The following is a 15538-nucleotide window of genomic DNA, read 5'->3' as shown; positions in this document are numbered from 1 at the left end:
GGTGACCCTGACTCGGGGGAACCACACAGCAGAAGACTATTGTACTTGTTAGGTGTCGGGTTCCTGCCACTGCACAGCAGGAATCCAGAGCCTTGCACCCAGCGGTCTCCCATTTTTCTTCGGCCGCAGTGGAGCCTGCTCAGCAGATTCGTCGGTCCCGGCGCTCTGCCCAGGCCAACTCCATGGGTTTGCTTGCTGCTGCCACCTCAGGCACAGCTATGACAATGCATGCTGCTCAGCAGCGACATTCTCCAGGGACTAAGTCCTCATGTCGGGCCACTGAGCATGCCCGTGGAGTGATCTCCCATTGGAGATCGAGGGTCACGTGCTCAGGTCCTGCTCGTGTTCGGATTGGCCCATCCGAGAAGCCAGGAAGGTCCCGGACGCCCGTGGCTATAAAAGGTTCGCATGGCCGCTCGCCCATGCGCTAGTATAGACTGTATTTACAGACTATGTAGAGTGAGTGATGTATGCACGTATGAATGTCTCTGGTGAAAGACTCATTAAGAAACCCCTACCCTTGGTACGCATGTGTTGTGCAGCCTAGCCTGCTAGCACCCAGGCTTAGGCGTAGGTAGGTCTGAGGTTGAGTCAGGCATCTGGCCTCACCAGGGACTCGGCACGCCTCAGTGCACGTGCTCCATAGCCAGCGTCTATAGCGGTGCTCGCGGTAGCGATATCGCGCGCTCAGTGGGCCTAGAAGGACTCTAACCCCGTGTCCTTGGGGTAGAGTTCTGTGGCCGTACACTGTGCGCTCTTTTGGCCGAGCTCTGTGAGTTAACAGGCTCCGGCATCTACTTTCAGCGGTGGTGCGACTCTGTGCAGTAGCAGAGTTCGCCCTGTTCACATTGGGTGATGTAACCCACGTGTGACTGGTTTCACACCGCTTAATTCTTCCGCCATTACTTAGCAGCAGTGTACCACCTCTGCACGGTGGACCTCGGGCTGCGAACGCACCTACTATTATTTTATAATTTGGTGCGTTCCACCAGCCCTAACAGTACTGAGTTTCGTCAGTGGTTTTCTGAGGTCCTGTGGAATGACGCGCTCTCAGATACCAATTCCTCAGGGGTCTTTCGGAGTCTCTTAAGGACGCTCTGGATCTACATGCTCCACCTGGTTGTTTGGTGGAGGCCATGACACAGGCTATCCACATGGATCGGAGGATGCAGGAGAGACGCGAGGTGCAAAAAGGGGCTCCATTTTGTCCAACTGGCACGGTTTGTGCACCTGAGGTGGAACCTATGGAGGTTGGTGCTGCCAGCTCAAGAATTAAGGAGAAGAGTCGCCGTCAGGAACTTGGACTTTGTCTCTCTTGTGGCCACTGGACATTTCTTAAAGGATTGCTTGGCACGACCTGCTGCAAACAAGCCGTCTGGAAATGCTTAAGTCTGGGTCATTGTTGAGAAGGTCACTCAGACTTACAGGTACCCTCTTACTCCTCTGATAAGGTGTTGTTGAATGCTGAACGTCTTTTTCAAGATCCGTGTCTGTTCACATTTGCCTTTATTGACTGCGGATATGCTGCTAATTTCATAGATGCCCGGCTGGTTCTGAAGTTAGGATTAGGGACAGTTAAGCTAGAAAGCCTTATTCAAATCGTGGCCATTGACAGAACATTGTTGCTCAAAAATCTGGTTCGGTTAGTTATTGTGGAGTTCACACTCAAGGTGGGGTCTCTTCATGCGAAAAATATCTCCTGTTATGTTTTGGACAATTAGCTGCTGGAATTGTGCTGGCTGTTCCTTGGTTGCATATGCATAATCTGATTATTGACTGGAATCAGAGAGATATTGTCAAATGGGGTCCTTATTGTATTGAAAAATGTCTTAAACCTGTGCATGTTTGTTCCGCTAGTCTGGAGGATCTTCCGGAATACCTGAAAGACTTCGGAAATGTTTTTTCGGAAAAAGAGTCTGAGATATTACCTCCTCACCGACCCTATGATTGTGCAAGTAATCTCATTCCTAATGCCAAATTACCCAAGGCTTGCTTGTATAACCTTTCTGGTCCTGAGTGGTCAGCCATGAACTTGTATATTAGCGAGAGTTTACGAAAAGGTCATATTCGCCCTTCCTCATTGCCAGTAGCTGCCGGATTCTTTTTAACTACCGTCCTTCCCTCCTATTACACCTGGCCAAACCTCAATCCATGCCCATTTATCGTTTCTTTCTACCCTGGTCGGAGGAGATGTCAGAATGTCGTTTGCAGGGAGGAACGTTAAGCAGATGCCCAAGACTGCAGGGTGTTGACTCAAATCCGGCACTGTTAAGTGTATCCGGGACAGTTGGGACTAAAGATGAGCGGATTGATTCATGGGACTCTGGTCCAGCGTCTGATACCTGGAATCTTTTACCTTCCGGCGTTCCCAATGCAACTTATGATTAGCTAGGGCTAGCGCTATGTCATCTGTGCATCCTGTTCATCTCTAGTGGAAACCTGTGGATTTATTTTTTGTTCCACCATTCAGTCGTAACCACCAGATTTTTATCATTTTTATATAGCTTCACTACACAACATCTGGCTTTTTGCTGTCTGTAAAGTCGTGTTCACCCATAGCATAATTACTGTGTTTTTTGTTTTCTGCACCAAACTAGACAATAACAATCTTTTGTGATTATTGCCTTTTCCTGCATTTTTATACCTTTTCTTCCTTAATAGATGTGTTTTTAGCACAAATGTGAAGCTACATTTTTAAGTTCTTTTTATAGTACAGAAAAGCTTTGGTTCTGAACTTAAAAAAATAACTGCAGTTTTTTACATGCGTTTTTTTAAGGCTCCACATAGAAGCCTCTAGAGCAGTGGTTCTCAACCTTTCTAATGCCGTGACCCCGCAATACAGTTCCTCATGTTACGGTGACCCCAAACCAAAAAATAATTTTGGTGGCTACTTTAAAACTGTAATTTTGCTGCAGTTATGATTCGGAATGTAAATACCTGATATGCATTATGTATTCTCATTGCTACAAATCAAACATAATTTAAACATAGTGATTAATCACAAAAACAATATTTAATTATATGTTAAGAAATATTTATTACTAAATTCCAAAAAATAACATTTCACCATGGCATACCATGGGTTTAAATATAACAACAATTCTAAATAAATAACATTTCACCATGGCATAGAATGGGTTTAAATATAACAACAGTAATATAACAGTAAACAACAGTGCAATATTTTGCAACAGTATGCTGCCAAATTCAGTGAGATGGTTGTGGTTGCTTCTTGCTTACCGATTCAGAAATTCTTGGGGCAGTCTTTGCAAGGGCACAGCAAAGATCATTTTCCACAACAAGTCTACTTCGGTATTTAGACTTGATTACCAGCAAGCTGGAAAACCCTGTTTCGCAAAGATATGTTGTTGGAAAAGGAAGAAGAAGGCGCAGCACAGTCTCAGACAGAATAGGATATAACTGTAAACACTTAATCCAGAATTTTGTCAGTGGCATCGTAGAGAAATCTGTTCTCGCTGCATCATTGTTAATTAGGTCAATGAACTCTTCTTGAGCCGTCTCCGGAACATCTTCAACTTTCACTGTGAATGGACTTCTGGCAAGTGCAAATGGGGTGTCAGGTAGATTAGGAAAGTATGATGAAATTTCATCTGCAAGCAAGGGCAAATGTTCTTTCACAGAAGTTATCATCATAATTTTTTTGTCTGGCTCAATGTCATGTTCCTCAAAGAAGGCAGATAATGTAGGAAACATGTAAATTTTATTTTTATCCAATTTATTTTTCCAAAGCTGAAGTTTCATTTGGAATGATTTAATTTTTTCGGACAAATCGAGGCACGTTGCATTTGGTCCTTGCAGTGATAAATTTAAGTCATTCAAGACGACAAAGATGTCCACCAAGTAAGCTATTTTCTGCAGTTCAGTTTTAGCGCTAAAAAGTGCTTCGAATTGCGGTCTTGCTTTCTGATTAAAAAATGTTTTCAGTTCATCACGAAGCTCAAAGACACGTTTTAAAACTTTTCCTCTTGACTAGAGTTGAGCGACTTTGGTCTTATCGGGTTTCGTGAAACCCGAATGAAACAAAATTTGAGTCGGATGAAACTGGTCCGACTAGGGCAAAAAAAAGTCGGAGTTTCGTCCGAAACCCGACCCCAATGCAAGTCAATGGGGAATAAAAGTCAGCATTGAGTGGATGAAGGCTCAACTCTACTCTTGGCAACCATCTGACTTCAGTGTGAAATAACAGAGCATTGTTTGGCGCATCTAGCTCGTTGCACAGTTGCCAAAACAGCCGACTGTTTAAGGTGCTCGACTTAACAAAATTGACATATGTTATGACACTTTTCATTACTTCTTGTAAATCTTGCGGCAGTGTCTTAGTCGCTAATATTTGGCGATGTATCATACAGTGTATTCCGTTTGCTTTTGGCAATTCATTTTGTACCAAACGTTGAAATCCTGAGCGACATCCTAGCATAGCAGGAGCACCATCTGTGCAAACACCACAAACCTTTTCCCAGGAGATGTTATGCGCTTTTAGAAAAGAACCAATTGCGTCAAAAACATCATGTGCAGTTGTTGTTGTTTCAAGCGGTTTGCAAAAAAGAAACTCATCTTTAAAGTCGCCATCATTAATATACCTCGCGTAAACCAATAACTGTGCACAGTTTGCCACGTCTGTAGATTCATCAAGCTGGATACTGAATATTGGTAGTGGTGCAGATTTAATTTCCTGGATCACCTGATCAAGAATATCGGCAGACGTCCTCTATTCTTCTGCGGACAGTGTCGTTAGATAAGGAAATTGCATTCAATTTCTGAACATATTCATTTCCAATTATGACTCGAACTACGTCTTTTGCTGCTGGCAACAGTAAATCCTCAGCAATAGTGTGATGTTTCATAGCTCTGGCGATTCTGATTGCCACCAAATATGACGCTTCAACAGCTGCTACATTGTGCTTGTGGTACTGGCCACCAGTGTCAAATCTAGATTTCTTGAGTCCATCAGCTTTGCTTCTAAAATAGTCGATATCCTTGCCAGCAAAACTTGGATGCTTGCTATTAAAATGGCGTTTTAGTTTGTTCGGCTTCATAGATTCAGCTGAGAGAACTTCACAACAAATAACACATTGTAGTTTTTCAATTCCTGCTGTAATTATTGAGGTAAAATCATACTGCAAGAAATCCTCACTGTATTTTCTTTTCCTAGTATTCTTGTCTACACGATCCATTGTCATGAGACGCTTTGCTAAAGAAAAAATAAAAGATGGTCGCGTCTAAAGAGTTTGTTAAAGTTTCCTATTATTTACTATTCCCTGTGTTGTTTTCTATTGCACACCTGTTACTATGACCAGGGGGCCGTAATCACATGCTTAACTAATGGATCTGTTTTTTTCCAGATTAGTGGCAAGTTTTCTATATAGAACAATGTGAACTACGTCATAGGATGCACTGCAGTTTCTGCACAGCATGGCATCTTTCAGGGCTCTTTCACACTATGAAGTAGCGGTTTCTGCGGTGGAATCCACATCTCCTTTACTTCAATGGGAGACCCGTGAATCCTGTAAAAGAGAGATCCCCTGTACGGCAGAAATGCAGTTCTGGCACATGTCTCTAACTCCTATTCAAGTCATTGGAGAGGAAGAAATGTGTTGGAAACTGTCATTTCTCCGCCTCTTATTGAAATCAATAGGAGGCTGCCGTGGATTGCGTGTTAACCCGAGATTCTCGGGAGCTCTCTTCCACAAAATCCGCCGCACTCACAATGAAATCAATAGGAGGCTGATTCAATGCCGGAAACCGCTGATTTCAGCAGTTTCCTCATTCAGAATATGGGAAAATAGTGGAAGATATGGGCGATAATTATACATTGACGAACACTGTAAACTACATCTTATAGTGTCTCTTATACTACAAGACCGATATAGTGTAAATGTATGGTGCTTTGTGTAAGTGTAAGCTGCTTTGTGTACTGTGTAATGATTACACACAAAACACCTTACACTTAGGGTGTGTGCACACGCTGCGGATTCTACTGCGGATCCACGTGGATTTGGCCGCTGCGGAGCCGCAGCAGTTTTTGCTGCGGTGTACAGTACCATTATTCCCTATGGGAAATGGAAACCGCAGTGCAGACGCTGCGGAATTTTCCAAGCGGATTATCTGCGGTTTCTAAATCGCTGAAGGAATTGACATGTCAATTCTTTCTACGGATTCCGCAGCGGTTTCCTATCTCCTCCATTGTGGAGATGGTGAAACCGCAGGGCCAAACCGCAGAATTATCCGCAGATAAACCGCAGGTCTTTTGACCTGTGGATTTATCTGCTGATTTTGCAAAATCCGCGCGGATGAATCCGCAGACCAATCCGCAGTGTGTGCACGTACCCTTACACAGTATTGTGTGTATGGTGTGTGTACTGTTTTTACATTATTAACCTTTTTTACACCAGCAGGCTGTCTCGCAGGCTCTCTTGGCTCTCCGCCTCTTGCCTCTCCGCTTCCTAGACTTCTGTCCTCCGGCGCTTGCTGCGTCCGCCCACTGATGACGTCACCAAGCGCCGAACACACGTAATGCGCTGCTATGGACTGTGGAGCGTTCCCCCCGCCCCTTAGGCCCCGGATGGATGATGCAATCATGTCTGCGCATGCGTGCAGGCATTCAGTTTGGAACGCGCATCCATAATGGCGTATGTTATAGCTGAATAGCGCTGCTGCAGACGGTAGCACAACTTCTCAGCGGCTAAAGCTATCGGAAATATGTATTTTCTGATGGCTTTAGGCGACCCCTGTGTTTTGGTCGTTCGACCCCCGCCGAGGTCGCGACCCACAGGTTGAGAACCGCTGCTCTAGAGGAAAAAAAGCACCAAAGCTGCCCAATTCAGCATCGTGTTTAGAACACAGGGGGAGCAGTTTTTATGAAATCACATCCACTTTGCTTTGACAGTTAAACGCAGAAGGATTTCTGTGCAAAAAAAGCAGCAAAAAATGCAGCATTTAGGCTGTGTGTGCACACGTAAGCGGTTTTTTCGCGTTTTTTAAGCTTTTTTACCGGCAAAAACACTTAAAAAACATTTACAAGAAGCATCCCATTCATTTTAATGAATTTTGCACTCTGTGCATATTGGTAAAAAATGCAGCATGCTCATTAATTTTGCGAAAAAATCCGCATTTCTAACTATTATCTATGAGACTGGGGACGCGTGGAAAAAAACGAGCGGAAAAAAATGTGCGTTTTCTGGGAAGGAGTCCGGTTTTCATGCAGAAATTTTCTGCATACGTGTGCACATAGCCTTACACTACATGTGAACGCAGTCTAAATGTCTAAGTAAATTGGATGTGCTTTCATGGAATCTTCACCCTCGTTGCATCTAAAAACTCACATTAAATATGGGGAAACACGCAATAATCAGAGATTTTTATTGTGTTGACACCTGCAGAAAAAAAAAGCAGCAGAAAAAATGCAGCATTACCGGCTACATGTGAGCACGGTCTCAGCGTTACATTTTATTACATTTTGGGGGGTTTAATAGAGAAATAATATCAATGTTCAATTTTTTTTACACCATTTACTGATCCCCTTAAATAATCTGATCGCTGTGTTGTGCGAGTTGTTACAATTACAGGGACACCAAATATTTCCATGATATTTGCTGACTTGTGATGTTAATTATTTTTCAATAAACACATTAAAATGACAATATTTTAAGTAGTTTTTATTTTTTTAAGTAATTTTATAGGATAAAAAACCCTCTTATTCTCCCTCTAGAATACAGAAACATAGAAATACACTTCTGTGTCCAAAGTATCAGTACATTCTGCCCGCTGCGGAGTCAGAGCCTGCAATACAGATCGGGTACACAAAATTCTCCTCATTACAACAGACCTTGTGGCTTAGTTGCTTTAGCTCCTGCCTGTAATGTTGAGGGTTGTGGGATTAATTATAAGGCCGGGGTCACACTTGCGAGGGCAATGTGTGAAACTCGCGCGAGTCTCTCGCTTCAATACCCGGCACTGCCGCCGGTGGTTCGGACCGGAGCGTTCAGGTGTATAAAAAGACATGCAGCCACACACGCTGGTCCCGAATGCCAGCAGCAGTGCCGGGTATTGAGGCAAGAGACTTGTGCAAGTTCCTCGCATTGCACTCGCAAATGTGACCCCGGTTTAAGGGAGACTCACAAAAAATACTTTTTTGTAATTGCTTTATATTACTTTTAGCAGTTTTATAGGAATAAAGAAAATCTGACTTCTCCACCTCAGTATACAGGGAGCATAAAAATATATTGAAATACACAATATATCTCTATGTACATACATGATCTGCTTCTGGGTTTAGTACCTGAAATACAGGTTAAGATTACAAAATTCTTTTATGTCTATCATTATGAACTGTGGCTCATAGATAGAACTGTAGTCTATGAACATTGAGAAGTGAGTTCATAGTTCTGGTGAGTCCCTAGCACAGGAGAAGATGCAGTGAATATTGTAATTTAATTTATGCACTGAGCAGAGACAAGCAGAAGAGGGGGAGCTAAGAAGCGATGAAGACGTTGGAGAGGTGAGTATTTAGAAGGTGGGACTGGGCCCTCAAAGCTGGACAGTCCCACTGAACACAGGACAGTTGGGAGCTATGTCAACAGGAATTAATTGATTTCTGATATGCGATAGACAACTGTAACTGTTTTTTGTTCCTTCCTTTTTCCCGTAGATAGCTATGCAGGACATGATTTTCTTTTTTCTCTTTATAAATTCTTTATTAATTGGTTTTGGAATGAATACAAAAGGAGAGCAAGCAAATTGTGTCCACTCCAACAAGTAGAACAACATAGGCATAACAACGAAAGTAATTTAAAAAGACCTTTCAGGTCATGTGCCTGATCACATGACCTGAAAGGTCCTTGAGTTAATTGTGTGGAAAGTCCCTTGGCTGCACAGTTTATTCAGGTCCTGACAAGAAACGGCAAGGTATGGTAATGTATAGTGTGTGCAACTGCAAGCTGTGGTATTGAAAGCAGTAATGGAGGAGAAAGCATCAGATGATGCTCCTACCCCCATCATTCCCCTCTGCCTCTGACACAGCAGGTGATCGATCATGTCACTTCATCATGCACCATACTGTGTGTAGGACTGTGGGGCTGGATTACATTCTATGTGGGGGGCTGTATTATATTCTATTAGGGGGATACATTATATTCTATGGGGTGCTGTATTATACTCTATGAGGGATGCTACATTATACTCTATGAGGAGGCTACATTATATTCTATGGGGTGGCTGCATTATACTCTATGGCGGGCTGCTTTATAGCTATGGGGGCTGCATTATACTCTATGAGAGGGCTACATTATATTCTAAGGGGGGACTGCATTATACTCTATGGGAGCGCTGCATTATACTCTATGAGGGGGCTACATTATATTATTTGATGGGCTGCATTATACTATATGGGGGGTGCATTATATTCTATGGTGGTTGCATCATATTCTATGGTTGGCTGCATTATATTCTATGGGGGCTGCATTATATTGTATGGGAGCTGCATTATACTATATGAGGGGGCTACATTATATTCTATGGGGTGGCAGCATTATAATCTTTGGGGTGGCTGCATTATCCTCTATGGGGTGGCTGCATTATATTCTGAGGAGGGCTGCATTATACTCTATGCGGGACTGCATTATACTCTATGCAGGACTACATTATACTCTATGGGGTGGCTGCATTATTGTTATGAATGGGTCATTGAGGAGGAAAACAAGACCAAGCCAAGTCACAGAAAACCAGAGAGGTTGGTAACTACGCGGATTGCAGACCCCTGATCCTAACCACACAACTAACAGCAGCCGTGGAGCGTACCTACGATGATTCTAGATGCCTCGTCACAGCCAGAGGACTAAATAAGACTAAAGCAAGAAAAGGAGAAATCTAAACTGCCCCAGAGCAGACCCCAAAGGAATAGACAACCCCCACACATGTATTGACGGTGAGACAAGATGAAAGCACAAACACAGGTTGGAAAATAGGCTGAGCAAACGATGGGGCCCACACTAACTAGAAAGGACAGGAAAGGAAAGATACTGTGTGCAATCACGCCAAAAAACCCTGCAACAATGTCCAACACTTCTGATAGCAAAAAATACCCTGAAGTCACTAGACTTCTCCCACTATATCAGCACTCTAGCATATTCTGAGAACAGAGCAAAAAGAGGCCAATCTAATAAGGGACAAAACGCAAACTAGCACATACAATGACATAAGAGTGAAAATTCAGCACAGCCCCAGCCGGGGCTGGCTGACACCACAAAAAACTGAATAGACCAAACCAAATCAAATGTGAACATAAGCAGAGAACAACTTAGCTTGAGAAGGCAGGAACTGAGCTGGAAACTCAGGAAAAAATCACCAGCATGGGAATAGGGAGTCGGCTGTCTTAAATCCAGTCTGAGATTCCAGATGTCCAATCCTCATCCTCATTATCAGGTGGCAGGTCTCTGCTAATTAGATCAGCTTCATTACCTCCTGCCACCACCAGAGGGAGCCCGGAAAGAGAACTCACAACTCCTTTGTCAGCACAACCAGCTCCCTCACCAGAAACCAGAGGCAGACCAGAAAATGAGTTCACAACAGAAAATGAGTTGCATTATACTATATAGGGGCTGCGTAATACTCCTTATACTCTATCGTACTGTTGGCAGTGCATTATACTATATGTGACCTGCATTATACTTTTTCGATGGCCATGGGGAATGCGTTATACTATATGAAGAACTATGGGGTGCATTACACTATGAGAAGTACATTGTACTACATGGAGGGCTATGGGGGGTGGATTATACTATATGTGCTTTACGAAAAAGCTCTGTATGTCAACAGTGGGGTCCTCCTTGGTCTCTTGACATGCATTTCATTTCATTCAAATGTCAATGCATATTTCGAGCTCCCACTGTTGCACCTGAGCCTGCAGGACAACTTGGATTTTTTTTAAACTTGATAAGGGCTGCTTATCCACCATCCAGACTATTCTGCGTTGCAACTTTTCATCAATTTTTTTTCTGCCATCCACGTCCAGGGAGATTAGCTACAGTTTCATGGGATGTAAACTTCTTAATTATGTTGCGCACTGCGGACAAAGGAACATCAAGATCTCTGGCGATACTTGAGAACCAAAATTGTTGAAAAATATCAAAACTCTCAAGGTCCTTTAAGGTCCTCTTTAGGACTTTAGAGACAGTTCTCTTCTCTTTCTTTCTTTCCTTCATGCTTAGTGTGGCACACACAGACACACAATGCAAGGATTGAGTCAGCTTCTCCCTTTTTATCTGGTTTCAGGTGTGTTTTTCATATTGACCACATTTGATCCTTGCCACAGGTGAACAAGCATCACATGCTTGCAACAAAGTTGCTTACCCACTATTTTGGAAAGGTGGCAACAATTTTGTCTGGCCCAGTTCGGGGGTTTTGTGTGAATTTATGTCCAATTTGCCTTCTTTTCTCAGTTTTTTTGTGTTGTACCAATACACCCAAAGGAGATAAACATGTGTATGACAAAACGTGTAATTGCAATCATTTTCTGGGAGAAATACTTCATTTTCTGGAACAATTTTAAGGGTGCCAACAATTTTGGCCATGACTTTGTAATATAGGGAAAGGAAAGTGGGAGTACTGTAGGTATGTGATTAAAAACATATTATATACTGTATAAAATTAAACTGTTTTAAAAGTTTTTTTTGTGCTTAGAATTATTAAAACTAATATTAAGGCATCATATTCTCAGGACTTAGACTGAATGTACATTGGATGACTGTTGCATGCTGATCAATTTTATTATTTGCTTTGCAAGTGTCAGCCACTAAAGTCCCAGTATTCAGGTAAAAGGGTGTTATTTAGCTTAGTTAAACTCTAGCCAAGGTCTCTTATATCATATAATTGGCCAGAGGTAGGGTCACTTATATGATAAACTTCGGTCACCTTACTGACATCACTGTTCATCACTGCAGGCGCCTTCTCACACTACTGTCAGTGTTTTTGGGCATGCTCAGTGGTCACATCATGCCACCGCTCAACACACCATCCGGATGTAGCAGAGCTGTGGTTTGTTGTGAGACATCATCATTATGGAATATCCGCAGTCAGGTGAGGATTAATTTGTTTTTTTATTTTTATCTGGGTCTAAATAAATTGCTAAAAAGGGTCAGGGAGTGATTTCTTCACATGAAGACAAATTAAAAAAAACTGACTGTCACATCCAAACATAAACTAAGCGTGAACAGGTGCTTACCTAGAGTCAGCAACTCATAAACACGCAAACAAAATAGGCAGCACTCTGTAGTGTCATAGCATGCAAATATGAAATATGAAAATTGAATTGCGTTACTGCATTAGAAATATGAAAAATTGAGAAAGTTTAGCGCATATATTGGCCAATTCATGTGTACCTGGAAGCCACATTAAGGCCGGAGTCACACTAGAGAGAAATACGGACTATGCGAGTGCTATGCGATAAAAAATCGCATAGCACTCAGACCAATGTTAATCTATGGGGCAGCTTCCATCATCCTTTTTGTTTTCTCGCCCGTATTATACGTGCCGGTGAAATTGCAGCATGCTGCGACATGCACCGTATTACGCCTGAGACTCGCCAATGCAAGTCTATGGGGGCAAGAAAAAAACAGATTACACACGGACCATGCGTGTAACTTGTGAGATATATGCACCGGTGTCCTTTAGAAAAGCTGGCAATTCAGTGCACTATACTGTAAAATCACACTGACAGGTTAAAATAGAATAGATAGAATACATGTATACACACACACATATATATATCCTATATATATATACCTATACTATGTCATTGACACACACATATATATTATATATATGTATATATAACTAGCTGAAGAGCCCGGCGCTGCCCGGGCATAGTAACTAACTGTGGTTAGTTATAACAAATTATAATTATCCTCCATCCCATAGTCCCGTGCCCATATACTCATAATACATATCCTCCATGCCATAGTCCTGTGCCCATATACCCATCATACGTATCCACCATCCCATAGGCTCGTGCCCATATACCCATCATACATATCCTCCATCCCATAGTCGAGTGCCCATATACCCATCAAACATATCCTCCATCCCATAGTAGAGTGCCCATCTACCCATCACACATCCTCCATCCCATAATCCCGTGCCCATATACCCATCATACATATTCGCCATCCCATAGTCGAGTGCCCATATACCCATCACACATCCTCCATCCCATAGTCAACCATTATGACATCAAAATGAGCGGCGGGGCTTGCAACCATAGTATCGCTGGAGAAAATTCCCATCAAAGCTATGTGTATGGCACAGGAGCTTACCAGGGTAAGGTGGCAGTAATAGGAGAGTCCCCCATCCAAATGTCCGCCCCTGACGCGCGTTTCGCTGGCTCACAACGCTGCTTTATCAAGGGGATGACGCTGGTGTGGAAAAGGACCTTCAAATAGCCCCCGTGATCGGTCACATGGTCCAAATGGGCCAATGAGTGCTGGCATTAGCGGCGCATGCGCGGTGGAAGTCCCAGGACCTGAAGTGTACACGATGTCATGCATCATGACGCGCGAACGGGGGTGGAGCCCCGGCGCGAGTCAGAGGCATAGAGACGCCTGGACACAGGAGGATCTAGGGACATGACACAGTGCACGCGCACGGCCAGCACTGTGATTACATGAAAGGCAGTGTATATTTAAGAGTCTAAATGCCAGCAACGTGCAAGACAATTAATTATGCTGTATAAAGGCTCTAATGGGGGACCCATGTGACGCACATGTGCATTACACAATCAGTAAAAGGTAAAAACACATGAATGCATAGAAAATAGTAAGCATGATATGGTGTGGAAAAGATCATTACGCCATAATGGCAAAATATAGAATCCCAAGAACTGCACAATAAAGCAGAAGTACATATCATATTCCATTAAGTACAGCCATGTTAATATACATTGTGCATAACAAAAAGTGCAAAAATAGGGGTAAACATTCCACACACAATAAAATGCAAAAAATATCCATGTACTATGCAAAAAGGGAGTACAATGATGCCGTGCCTAGGCCATAGATATGACGTCACAGAGGTACTTGATGAAGGTCCTGAAGCCATCAACGGTACTGAAATAACTACAAAGAGAATAAAGGGTTAAAACACATAAAAAGGAGGACAAACTTAAAAAGATGGGTATCTTGCTAAGGAATACAACACACTATAAAAAAGGGGTAAAACTTAAGGACTCATTTAGGCCTTTGGGCGCCATAGTGTCAAGTCTGACGATCCATCTAGCCTCCATCTGGGCCAATAGCTTACGATTATCACCACCCCGTATGCCCAAATGGAGGATATTGATTCCCCAGACTCTAAGTGTTCCAGCCTCGCAATTATGATGATCCTTAAAATTGCGAGGTATTGTCTTCAGATCCGAGGAATCAGAAACAGACCTTGCTGCGCCGATGTCCCGCACATGCTCCCGAACACGTATACGCAGTTCTCTCGTGGTAAGCCCGACGTATATCCTGGGGCAGCCACACGTGGCTTAATAAATGGCATTAGTGCTGCCACAGGATATACGCCGGCGTATATCAAAAGTTTTAGCCCCATCAGAGGATGTGAAAGTGGAGCAGCGCAGGACATTGACGCAAGCAAGGCAATGGCCGCACGGAAAAAAGCCTGGAACGGGTCCACGAGTTCCAAACAATGTCCTAGGAGTAGGGACATAGTGGCTCCTAACAAGGAGGTCGTTTAGATTTTTAGAACATCGAGAAGTCATAGAGGGTAGGTCACCCAGAGTGGAGCCCAGGGAGGGTTCGGTCTTTAGAACATTCCAATGTTTAATGAGGATCTTCCTCATATTAAACCATTCATGGTTAAAAGTAGTAATGAAGCGTGTAGGTCCATCAATACGCGTCTGTCCGACACTCTTAGTAGTATACAGGAGACTGCCGCATGGAGTCTTTCTTGCACGGTCATATCCCTGCCTAATACATCTACCACTGTAACCATTGACCCTGAAACGATGTTTCAGGTCAGCGGCCCAAGCTTCAAAGGCACTATCAGAGGAGCAGATCCGTCTCATCCTGAGAAATTGTCAGACCGGGGCGGCCTTAATTGTGGCAGGATGGTGGGCTGACCCAGCGTGGATTAATGAATTTACTGATGTGGGTTTTCTGAAAACATCCATTCGGAAGCGACCTGTGGAGTCAACCTCCAAGGTGATGTCCAAAAAATCCACTTTGGTATTACTGTACGCATAGGTCAGATGGATGTTAAAAGAGTTTTGATTCAAATAAGTCATAAAATCCCCGAGCTGCTGTGTCGTCCCGTCCCACAACAACAGAACATCGTCGATATACCTAAGCCAGCACAGCACATGGGAGGTGGCCGGCGCGCCTGCGTCGCCAAACAAGGATCTCTCCCAGGAACCCAGGAAGAGATTAGCGTATGCGGTCACACAGGTCGCGCCCATGACCATGCCGCGCTTCTGTAGGTAAAAATTGTCTTTAAAGACAAAAAGGTTGTGGGTAAGGACATAGCGGAG

The 15538-nt window shown here is 43.3% G+C and overlaps 1 protein-coding gene across 1 annotated transcript; it reads right to left on the bottom strand.

Annotated features, from left to right (window-relative positions):
- Positions 1–3207: 3207 nt before the first annotated feature.
- On the bottom strand, positions 3208–15076 carry LOC141049468 (protein FAM200C-like). Its single transcript, XM_073545940.1, is given in 5 exon segments — positions 3208–3990; positions 4172–4724; positions 4726–5212; positions 14442–14555; positions 14785–15076. Coding segments are annotated over 5 exon segments (2229 nt in total).
- Positions 15077–15538: the final 462 nt, after the last annotated feature.

The sequence above is a fragment of the Dendrobates tinctorius genome, unplaced genomic scaffold, assembly GCF_039654945.1.
Source record: "Dendrobates tinctorius isolate UK_male_01 unplaced genomic scaffold, ASM3965494v1 ptg000144l, whole genome shotgun sequence".
In the NCBI taxonomy this organism is placed as follows: Eukaryota; Metazoa; Chordata; class Amphibia; order Anura; family Dendrobatidae; genus Dendrobates; species Dendrobates tinctorius.
The sequence above is the reverse complement of the archived record's forward strand: the minus strand, read 5'-3'. Positions and strand labels throughout refer to the sequence as shown.